Source organism: Hydra viridissima, unplaced genomic scaffold (assembly GCF_058129835.1).
Source record: "Hydra viridissima isolate aposymbiotic clone 2 unplaced genomic scaffold, HvirCarnegie_v1 scaffold_1, whole genome shotgun sequence".
Classification (NCBI taxonomy): Eukaryota; Metazoa; Cnidaria; class Hydrozoa; order Anthoathecata; family Hydridae; genus Hydra; species Hydra viridissima.
The window spans coordinates 28,192,791-28,204,767 of NW_028324300.1; the positions used below are offsets into that span (position 1 = coordinate 28,192,791).

The 11,977-nt window shown below is 29.8% G+C and overlaps 3 protein-coding genes across 6 annotated transcripts; 1 reads left to right on the plus strand and 2 right to left on the minus strand.

Moving 5' to 3' along the window:
• Positions 1–2,123: 2,123 nt before the first annotated feature.
• LOC149894301 (uncharacterized) lies at positions 2,124–2,483 on the minus strand. The gene has a single exon (XM_090077840.1). The coding sequence runs from the start codon at positions 2,481–2,483 to the stop codon at positions 2,124–2,126; it is 360 nt and encodes a 119-aa protein (XP_089933966.1).
• Positions 2,484–3,947: 1,464 nt separating this feature from the next.
• On the plus strand, positions 3,948–6,062 carry LOC145192111 (beta-1,3-galactosyl-O-glycosyl-glycoprotein beta-1,6-N-acetylglucosaminyltransferase 4-like). The gene has a single exon (XM_080069284.2). The coding sequence runs from the start codon at positions 4,256–4,258 to the stop codon at positions 5,747–5,749; it is 1,494 nt and encodes a 497-aa protein (XP_079925410.2). The 5' UTR covers positions 3,948–4,255; the 3' UTR covers positions 5,750–6,062.
• Positions 6,063–6,829: 767 nt separating this feature from the next.
• Positions 6,830–11,310, minus strand: LOC145192114 (putative imidazolonepropionase). 4 transcript variants are annotated; one of them, XM_090086910.1, is made up of 9 exons: positions 10,979–11,310; positions 9,410–9,474; positions 9,169–9,283; positions 8,843–9,012; positions 8,334–8,559; positions 8,020–8,182; positions 7,645–7,700; positions 7,205–7,365; positions 6,830–7,046 (listed from the first exon to the last, which is right to left on the minus strand). In XM_090086910.1, exons 3-9 carry the CDS (start codon positions 9,259–9,261, stop codon positions 6,956–6,958), a joined length of 960 nt encoding a protein of 319 aa, XP_089943036.1. In that variant the 5' UTR covers positions 9,262–9,283; positions 9,410–9,474; positions 10,979–11,310; the 3' UTR covers positions 6,830–6,955. The 4 variants fall into 4 exon arrangements, 2 of the variants coding, with proteins under 2 accessions (XP_089943036.1, XP_089943030.1); XM_090086904.1 differs by having other exon boundaries at positions 9,169–9,279; positions 10,979–11,287; XR_016452375.1 differs by lacking the exon at positions 7,645–7,700 and having other exon boundaries at positions 7,205–7,605.
• Positions 11,311–11,977: the final 667 nt, after the last annotated feature.

Genomic DNA, 11,977 nt, shown 5'->3' on the forward strand with positions numbered 1-11,977 from the left:
ATAAAAAATTAAAAAAATTTTTTTAAACTTCCCTTCGGCAATTATTTAATTATCTTTATGAGGAAATATTTTGAATTACTTAAAAACTTTAAAGATCATCAAAGATTCTTCAAAAATCTCTATAGAATCTTCGATGATCTTTTTCAAGAAATTTTAAAGTGATACTTATCGTAATTACATATCGTAGTGCTGTTTATTTAATCTATAATATCAAGTTAGTGATTTTTAGCTATTATTATATTTGATTTTCTTATCACACTTTCAACGCGTTTGTGAACTTAATTTCTGTAATTAGTGATGTGTTTTTATAGTGATGTGTTCTTGGTCAGTATTTTAAACGCTACTTTCTTTTTCAATAAAAACACTTTTTAAATTCCAATAAATTTTTTTTTAACTACACTTAAGTTTATAAAAAACATATAAAATCCGAAAAACCTAAAACTTATTTAGCTTTTTCTTTATAACTCTTTTTTAGCTTAAAAAGGAAGTTTTCCCTTTAAAAACAGATTCTATAATCTTAAATTAGTAAACAGAATTTTATGAAAAATCTTAATATTAGAAAAATGGAATTCGGAAAGAAAACATTCTGTTAAACTTCAGTTCAATATTATTTTTTTAAAAAAAAAACCAAATTTGCAGATCATTTACATTAGAATAGAACTTCCGTTCGAATTTTTTTTTCTGAAGCTGTATGTCAGCCTCATTTTACTGGCGTTGTAAAAGTGTTGAAAGCAGTTGATATAAATTGAATTTCCGTAGATAAATCCATGGCTTTTTCTATACTTTCAAATAAAGGTTCATCGGTTTCTAATACAAAATTTTTGTGTTACAAAAAAAGTCCCATAAAAATACAATGGCTGTGAAAAAGATAAGTAAGACCTCTATTTTTTATCATTGTAACTTTGAAATTTACTGTTCCAAATTGATGGAATTTTAAAGGCAATTGTTTGTACAACTTGTTAATTTTAATTTCGTTTTTTTTTTTTTTTTTGGTGGTGAAAAAAAAACCTGTGAAAGATATCGACAACGGTTATTACAAACTTTTCGTTACGAGCTCTTCACGTCTTTATAACAGCTAGTGTAGGGCAGGCCTTTATCAATTAGACTTAATGGGCTATACCTCAAAAACGCTAGTGATCCAATGGCACTTTAGGATTTAGAAAATAAGAAGCTATTTAGTTTTTTTTTTTTTTTAATATACAGTAGCGTGCAAAAGTTTATAAACAGCTAAAACTTTCTAGTTTTTTCGCCATAAATTTTTATCTTTTCACTAAAAATGAATGGAATTTTCAACAATTGTTCTTCTACAGTAATTACATAATATAATATACTCAAAAAAATGAAAATTTCTCACGGAAGAAAGAAATTCAAATTTTATTGAAAACATAATCGTGCAAAAGTTTATAAACGAATGAAAAAAACTCAAAAAAGAGATATTATTTCTAATTCCTCCACATTTTTTCATTACAGCACATCAGTATTTTGTTGGATTTTAATACTACTGGGCACCGACGAGGCATAGTCAACTAAGTTGATAAGCACATCTTTGGGGATATTTGCCCAACAATCCGAAAGCATCTTGAATAAATCATTTTTATTGGTCGGTTTTTCCCCCTCAATTGACGATCAAGATGTTCCCAAAGATGTTCTATTGGATATAAATCTGGACTTTGAGAAGTTCAGTCCAAAAGTGGAATTTTTTTCAAATCTAAAAAATTTTTGACAGAGTTTGCACGATGCTTTGGATCGTTGTCTTGGTGGAAAATCCAACCACGAGGCATTTTGTCCTTTCCACGTGGCAGCATGATATTTTTGATTATGCCTAAATATACATTCTGATCCATTATGCCTTTAATGCGATGAAATGGACTAATAGAACCACGACTGAAAGATCCCTAAACAATTATATTGCCACCATCATATTTAACTGTTGGTATTTGATACTTAGGAGCAAATCTTTTACATTTCGGACGTCTCACATACTTGATACCATCGCTACTAAACATGCAAAACTTTGATTCGTCACTGAATAAGACTTTTGACCATTCTTTTGAAGCCCAATGCAAATGATCTTTTGCAAATTTCATTCGTGCTAAGCGATTATTTAATATTATTAATGGTTTCTAGGCAGGACGACGATCAAACAAATTATACTGACGCAGGCGACATTTTGTAGTATCTACACTGCACTTAACACCATAATTCTTGCTCAAAATACCATTTAATTCGACAGCACTTTTGCGGGTATCGTGTTTTGATTGTCTAACCAAAATTCTGTCTTGATGTTCTGAAGTTATCTTTGGCCTTCCTAGACGATGCTTGTTTTCGAGTGTCTTACGGTCTCTATATCTCTTAACTAGTACGCTAATTGTTGATTTAGCCACATCACAAAGCTCAGAAATTTGCTTATTAGGAATCTTCTTCTCTAGAGCGCGTATTATTAAATTTTTCTTTTCTAGTGACAATTCTTTAGACTTTCCCATTATTTTTTTAATTCAGTTTAAGTTAAATACTGTCTCCAGTGAATTAGTTTTAATAACAAAATGTTTTTCTTACTGAAATTTTGATTTTTTTTAATGGGGTATGGAACTGTTTATAAACTTTTGCACGATTATGTTTTTAATAAAGTTTGAATTTATTCCTTCCGTAACAAATTTTCGTTTTTTTTAGAAAGCTATACTATGTAATCACTTTAGAAGAGCAATTGTTAAAAATTCATTTTCAGTGAGAAGATAAAAAGTTATGACAAAAAAACTAGAAACTTTTAGCTGTTTATAAACTTTTGCACGCTACTGTATGCACGCTACTGTATGCATATAATGCTCATTGTATTATTATTACTATTGCATTGTAAAGGCCTAAAATGTTTAGCCACACAACATTTAACACAATGTCACAGATTATACATCTGTGACTTTGTGCTAAAAGTGTCCATAATAAATGAATTTGAGTTATTACCTTTACAATACTGTAAACAAGGTATTTTGTATAGCACACTAGTGGTCAATGTTCAACATTTGTATTTACTGATATATAGATTCATTAAAGAACCAAAGCTCAAAATTTCATTTTATATTGGAAGAAGGTGAAGATAGGCCGAACAGATTTTTCACTGCTGTGCAATTTAGTTTTTAAAAATGTAAGAAATCTTTAAGCATCTGCAGCTGCAAATCAAGATTTTTGACTTTTGCATTTAGCAACGAGCCACAGATGTTAACAAAATATTTAACCCAGCTACATAAACAGCTAACTGCAACAACGTTTAATAACAAACTAGCTTCCACCTGTTGCACAATATTTTAGAAATGTTTTTTAGTATACATGTATTTTAATATAATGCCTTAAATGTGTATAGGCATACGTACATAGTGCGTCATAAAGTTCGTCAAATTAACAAAAATCTAAATAGAATTTGATTAATAGGAGTAATTCGAATATAATTCTTTAATTTTTAAGTTTTGTATTCTTATGATATAAACCAAAGGTGTGGCATTCATACCCTGTTACAATAATGATAAACAAAAACTTTTAAAGAAACGGGGATTTTTAACAAGTAATTCATTTTCTACAATTTTTATATTTTAAACTGGTACAACGGTCATTTTTAATACTCATTACTTGTTAGAATGGATTTATTCTCACAAAATGTTGTCCAAAGAACAAGATTTTACTTTCCTAGTGAACACATGCATACTGTATATGAGACAACGAATTCTTCATGGCTTAAATGCTAAGCGTTTTACAGGTTCCTCTAGTAAATGCGCTATCAAAATATATTTTTCTCACAAAAGAGTTTATCGATATACAGTTTATCGATAAACTTTCTTTTTTACATTTAATAGAGCACTTTAAACCAGCGAAGCGTTTTACAACATACAAAGAAGCGAAACTATTCTCAAGCTGAGCTGAAAGCAAGGTTGTTCATAGTATGACCTCTCCGCAAAGGTCTGCAAGGTATCGCCTTAAAACAACACTCGGCACTAAGTTGTATATCATCTGAGGCACTTATTAATCTTTAGTACTCAAGTGGGTCTCTAAAGCAAAATGAAATTTTATGTTCAGTAACGAGTTTTCTGATTCTTGTTTGGTACTTTTTACTGAACTCATGGAATTAAATGTAAATAAACACGTCAATTTACTTTTTTGGGCCGTTAGACAAACTGGAACGAAGAATTTTTTTATTTTATATAAGTGTTTATAATTTCTTTTATAAGTAAATGGGATTGACTGTATAATCACACTTTGGATTATTATTATGCGATTATCTTGGCGATTACCTTTTATTTTGATAACCCTGGGCATTATTTTTGTTATTTTCGAAACTCAAAGAAAAGAAGATTCTAAACAGATCGAGAAAAAAAGAAGAGTAATGAGCGAAAAACGTTTCAATTATAAAAAGCATAAAAAAATTCTAACAAACCGCCTCAAATCGCTAATTGCAGGACAAAGTCAAGGAGGATTTGGTAAAAAATTATCGGAGAAAAAAAAACCTGCGAAAGATATCGACAACGGCAATTACAAGCTGCATAGACTCTTGTTTCAAATGTGGGATCCAAACAAGCAGCATGACCAAGCTAATCTTTTAAGCTGCGATAACTTGATCAGTATGGATGAAAAAGAGTATAGACAAGGTCGACGATTTGCTCGTAAACTGAATCATAAGTTTTACGAATACATAAATGTCTCTGAGATTTACGAAGCAATAAGATATAGTTGCATGCCTGTCCATAACATTTTTGCCTATAAAACTCCGAAATACAGCGCTGCGTCTTACCCAATTGCATATACTATAACTCTCGATCGAACAGCTGAACAATCACTACGATTTTTATCAAGCATTTACCATCACGATAATATATATTGTATTCATCCAAACTCTATATTTGGTTCCACTTACTTAAACGTTTTCAAAAAACTTTCTGAATGCGTTCCTAATATTGTTCTGCCGGATCGAATATACGGAATAAAAGTAAAGACTTACAACCGCCTGCTGGCCCAACTGGCATGCTTTAAAAAACTCCTAAATACAAGTATTCCTTGGAGGTATGGATTTAATTTACCTAGTTCCGCATTTCCTTTGCGTAATAATACCTATTTAATTCAATATTTAAAACAAAAGCCCTACGAAAATGTTGTCCCATGGGATATCCCAGCCGAACGTTTTGAAAAGCGCTTCAAGTACTCGTTTGTATTGAAGGAAATAGAAGGGGAAACATTATTGCTGCGAACAAACTTTAAGAAAAAGAGTCCTCCTGGAAATATTAAGATATTTCGAAAAGGCGAACATTTCATAGGGACGCGCGAATTTTGGGAATTTTTAACAGAATCCGATATAGCAAAATCATTCTTAGAGTGGGCACATGACACTAAAAATCCTGAAGATTTCTTTTATGCAAGTATGAATCGTTATAAAGGTGCTCCTGGTGGCATACCATATGATGAAGAAGATCTTCAACAAGAGGGAGCGTTACAGACAACTGAAAGCGAGAATATAATTGACTTACCCAACAGTGATTTTGTCATTAACTTGTGGAAGTCTGATCATAGTATAAAATGTCACGGTGTATACAGGGGTTTCATGTGTATTTTTGGCTCAGCAGATTTAAGATGGCTGATTCAGCAAGATAGTTTGTTTGCGTTTTCTTTTGATTATCGAGTGGATCGCGTAGCAATTGATTGCCTGACCAAGCATATTCAGACTCCTTTGCTGACAGAATACAACGAAGAAACAAGAAATTTGTTTTTATAGTGAATTATTTCCTCGATCAATTAATAATTTTTCAATTATTTTTTGTGCTTTATGATTAACGAAAAAATCTTTATGGTTACCTAAAAAATGGATCGAGAAAACACAGAAGCTCTTATCAGAAAACGACATCGGAACCTTAAAAATAAAGTTTTTCCGTAAGTTAACGATTGTAACTTGTAAAGTGTAAAATATGCCAAAAAAAAGTATTAAGCTTTCCTTTTGAAAAAGTTTGTCGATGTTAACTTTTTTCTTTCTACTTCATAGCTATTATATATCTGAGGTTTTTGTGTTTAAAATATCTAAAATAATTGAATTTGAGTTATTACCTCTATATTAATGTAAATAAGTGAATTTGAGTTATGACCTCTACATACTGTAAATAAGGTACTTTGTATAGTGCACTAATGACAAATGTTTAAGTTTACAGGAGGAAATTTTTTGTTGACGAAATTATTTTTTTCGCAAGAATTTAAATTCGCCGATTCCAGTTTCAGAAAAACATCGATCGTTGTTTCGGGAAACCTCGACGATTAGTTTAATTTCGTGGATGAAAATTAAAAATTTTCGAAAACATAAGCCCGTATTAAATCGGAGTTATCTTATTTTTAAATTGGAGTTATCTTAAATTTAAATAGATGTAAAATACCAATAAAATTTCATCAAATTATCATAGAGGATTTCTTAGAATGGATCAAGTGGAAGTCAAATCTAATACCGCACTACCCGTTTTAATCACATCAAGTTATTCATCAGCTTGTCATGCGGTGAATAAGATAGGCTGCTTCATTCAGAACGTTTGAGTAATTCCGCTGACAATAGTGAATGCAATAACTTCAACGTTGCGTGATACAAGTTTTTGTTTTAAACTTGTTAACCAAGCAGCAAGGCAGGTTAGACATCTTTGAAAACAACTGCATGTCTAAATAAATATACCCAAGAGAATGCTGTGGTTTCTGTGTTCGCATATAAATTTTTTAATATTTTCACTTTAAAGAATTTCTTTTCATTAAAACTGTTTATGATTTGGCTCCTGCGATCAGAAACTGCTTTGAATCATGGGAGGAGTCAGGAGAGGAGACGTTTATTTGCTTGTTAACATTTTGCACACGATAAAATAAAAAAAGATCAACGTGATTAAAAAATAAAATTGTAAGATTCACTAATAATCATAGATTTACACAAGCAGTACAAATAAAAATGTAGAAATCAATTCTTCGCATAAACTACACGACCTTTCTTAATAACGTGAGTGATTAGCTCATCGTGAGCACCAAACTGATAAATCAAATGCTCCCATCTAAGCAATATAACAGCAGTGTGAACTTTTATGAAATATTAAAACGAAATAAAGTTAAAATGAAACAAAAAATAAAGATATTTTTGCTGTAACACGAAGATGAAATAAAAACACGAGTTTTAAAATTGTTCATACACTTTTTACAAAAAAGCAGTTACCTAGGAGCATCAATAATTATCAGGTCAGCTTGCTTGCCAACCTCGATTGATCCATGTGACTCTGATAAACCTATTGACGCTGCTGCATTGATTGTTGCGCCAATCAATGCTTCACTCATTGACATACGAAGTAGGCAACATGCCATGTGCATAACTGCCGGCTAAAAAAGCCATTCACAGTAAAAACACTTACAGATGAGAAATTAAAGATGATGGAAGTGAAGGATTTTGCTTTAAATCAGTTGATGGATGCTTAAAATCAGTTATGTAGATAATGAATTGTTTATCTCGCTTCCTAACTGATAGTGGTCTGCTTTAGTGATTTGACTTTACAGTGAGTTATCTACCTTTAAAACAGTGTAAAATCTCTAACATTGTAAAATTTCTGACATCATAAATCTCTAAAATTGTAAAAAGTTTATATTAATATCATCTTTTACCATAGAATAACAAAAAGCATTTGGATTAAAGTCTGAACCAAGAGCAACAGCAACCCCTATAAAAAATATATATATGCATATGTAGATAAAATTCATTTGTGAAGAATTTATTACAAAGTACCCTATTAACATTTTAAACTGTACCACTGTTATCCACTTATTTATTAACTGTTATTATCCGCTTATTTATCAACTGTTATTACACTGTTATCTGAATAACAGTTTAAAATGGTAACAGGGTAGAATTTTTTTTAAATTCTTGGAGTTCTAAATATTTCAATTAAAAAAAATCAGAAATTTCCTTTAATCTCATTGGACAGAAAGCAACTTGGATTAATCAAATCTCTCTTAATTTTTTTCTTTTGCAAGTGGTACCTTTTTTAATCAAATCACGAGCAGGTGGTGGTTTTAACTTTAATATATAAGCTGTTGTTGGAAGCAAAATTGCAATAATTTTTTGCTTTTGCATCAAGTTTATCCCTTCTTCATTAACTTCTTCTAGATGACTAATTGCAGAAGCTCCAATTTCAGCTCCAAGCTAAGTAAAATAAGATGAAAAAAAAAAAAAAAAAGAACAGATTTTCTCAACAATCTTGTAAATCAGGTTTTAAAAAACAGGTTAGTAGCAAAGAGACAATGTTTGTAAAAAACAGGTTTGTAGCAAAGAGACAATTAAAAGAAAATCTAACCTGTCCTGAATTATTTGAATTTAATTCATCACCATGAAAATTAATATTCATTCCAGCGTTTTTTCCCGCCAATAAAATTTTTTTGGTGGATTCCTTGTCAAAGACACCTGTTTCATAAAACACATCGATGTTATCCACATGCAACTGTCCAGCATTCATCAAAGAAACAATTTGTGGAATTTGATTTTCAACAATATCAACAGTAGCTTCCTCCATTGTTTTATCTCTAGGTGTAAGTTTTTCAAAATATTCTTAAGATAAAAAATATTTTCATTTATTTGTAATATTGCAATAAAAGTTAAACAGAAACAAACAATTTGTACCAAGATTTTTAATACAAAGAAGCAAGATTTTTTAAACAATAACTTGAATTCCTAAATATCTCAACAAAAAAAAAACAAGAAGCAAACTGTACTTAATAACTTTTCAATATTGTTTACCATGAATGATTAGATAAGAATAAATCAAAAGCACAGATAAAATTTTTTAAATGTTGATAAAATACAAACTTTGGTACTGCATGTCCTCCACAGTATGTTACTGAAATGTCCATGAAAGAAAGCTCTTTACGAGCCCTGTCTATCACCCTTAGCATTTTTATCTCATTTTCTGCATCCAAACCATAGCCACTTTTTGCTTCTATTGTTGTTGTCCCACATTTTGACATAGCTTTTAATCTCTGTAAGTTAAAAATACTTGTACTCTATCAAAACTCTATAGAATCCAATAAAGATTTAACTTTTTATTTGTTTAAAATCTAGATGAGTCACAGCATTCTATTTTTATTTCAAAGTTTTAAAAGAATATTAAAAAAAAAATCAAACAATCTTCAAACCTTTACAAAACTTTGATACAAGTCTTCTTCTGTAGCTTTGTGTACAGAATTCACTGTGAAATAAATCCCACCACCTGCTTTATGAATATCCATATAGGTCGCGCCTTCCAACTTACTTTCAAAAAAGAAAAAATTTTTTTAGTTTAATGAAACAGTAAATAAGAAAGCAGCAAATAGAAAATCTATGCCATCTTTCCAGCCCATAATCATGCTACTTAATTTAGTCATAAATGATACTGACCTTCATAGCAAACTCATGCACCCGATCACCAACCCAAACTGGATGTGTGTGACTATCAATTAAACCTGAATGAAAGCATTTTTAAACTCAAATTTAAAATTAAAAAAAAAGCAAATTAATTTGAATCGAATCTTATGTTTGGACTTTGGGAGGATTTTCAAGTATTGGAATCTATTTTAAATTTACTTAAAACTTAAAAAAAGTAATACAACAAAAAAAAAATTCAGAAGTTAAAATTTTGAAAACTTATGGTTTCCTAGTATACCTTTTAAAAAAGAAGAAGAGATGCTACAAAATTTACAGACTTTAAAAAGTTTGGAGAGACTTGCTTTTATTAGTGACCTATTTTGACCTCAGAATTATAAAAGCAAGTCACAACAAACCAGCAATTGAAAACTCTCTTCAAACCACCATTAAGTATGCTATCAAAGTTTTAAAGTTAAAAAGTAAATTTTTATCATGACATTTTTTACTATTAATAATGCTACTTCATTAAGAAATTGTAAACTTGATATTTTTGGATTTTTTGAAACCAGCGAGACAAACATGCCAGGATAGTTTATTAGTTTAACTCTTGCATTTGTATATTAGATATAAGCTTCATTGTATTGATACGTAATAAACAGAATAATTGCTTTTAGTGTTTCTGTTTTTAATTTTATCAGTTGATGGTCAACTTATTTCAAATTTAAATTCTTTTTTTTCTGAATCATAAGTAATTTTTAATCACAGTTCAGAATATTATGAAATTATTAAAATGTAATCAACCATCAAATTTAGATTCACTAAAACTTACACACATACTTATACATTGAAAAAACACTAGGTTGAGGAGAAAGCTTGTGTTTAAAATTTGCTTTTTTATATGTACTTCTTTGTGGCTGTCATAAAAACTTTAAAGATTTTTTATGATCAAATTTTGAGCATCATGAATTGCTTCAAGATTATTGGAGATTTGGATCTTGAAGACAGACCAAATCCAAAAGAATGTAGATTATTGACAAAAGTTCGTGGTCAATCATGGTCTTTATTTTGTTGTTTTTAAATGTGTGTAAAAAGTTGCTGTAAAAAATTTTATTTTAAATAGAATTAGTAGTTTTTAGCTGAACATGAAGATGTAGACCATAAGAAAGGAGATAAACATTTTTATTAGGTCCATTATGAATGATATAATAAAATAGTTAAAATAAAAGATGAAACTTGCAAGTCAAGTAGTGAGGTAAAAAAATTATAAAAAAGAATGTAGTAGGCTGCTGTCAGAAGCTAAATTGTGGAAAGTAGCTATAATTAAAGAAAACTTGCTTAACTCTGATGAGCAGCAACCAGTAAAATTAATAAAATATATATATCTCATAGAAAATTATATGTTTTAGAAACAGATGTGGTATGACAATTACATGCTCAGTAAGCTTATGCATGTGAATGAATTCTTATCTCATTTCTGCACTCCTGCATAGATGAAAGTATCCTGTGATTAAGAGAAGTTAACAAAATTATTGCATGTAAAATGAATATTGAACTATTTGAATTAAATTTTAAATTAAAAAATTTATTCAAAAAAGATATTACCTGGTATAATACATTTTCCTGTTGCATTTATTTCAAAATCAAAAGATGCATGAGTATAATTCCTTTTAATTTCCTCATCAGATCCGATTGCTTCGATTCTTCCGCAACTGTCAATGACTATAGAGTAACCTTGACTTTCAGATGCATCACATACTTTTACAGTCTTCGCCTCCTCTCCACATAACAGCCTCTCGCCATTACCGCATACTTTAACGACTTGTTTAGCATTTTTTATTAAAAGCATTTTCCCCACCAATTTACCCCATGCGGACATTTGTTTACATGATTGCAATATATTTTACCGTGCGTCACAAAGTTACGTGAACGAAAACATCTAAGAGAGTTCTCCGGGGGTGTTTAAACGTGCATTTGCTAAAGAAAGGATAATTTTTTTAAAAAAATTATAAAAAAAAATAAAAAATATATATTAAATTAAATAATTTAATTAGAAAAATTGCTAAAATAAAAATATTTAATATAAAAAACGTTTTTAATTTGTATATAACAAGAGAATGATACCCTCCAAAGTACTTCAGACATGATATCACCAAATTTAGATTTAAACGTTTTAAATATAAATAGTATTCAAAAACCAGAAGAATGCCAATCTTAACAATAATCGGAATCTATGGAGAAAATCTTAACAAATTATTAAAATTGAAAAACGTCTAAAAAAATATTGTTGAAAAAGAAAAGAAAAAATTAACATAAATTTATGTTGTTTTATTGTTTTTATTTGTATATTGTAGGGCACCGTTCATTCTTTCCTTTATATAAAACATTATGAATTGCACCATCAAATGATAGCTAAAGTAATCAAAAATTTACAATTCTTGGAACTTTAGGCGTTGAGGTTTTTTTTCTCTTCGTCGGTGAAGAAAAGTTATAGCAACTGTATGGTACGTAAAAAAAAATCGAACTAGTATAAACTGAAACCAAACTAGTTTTAAACTCTTGATCAAAAAATTGACTGCGGTGAGATCAGAGATTTGATTGTGG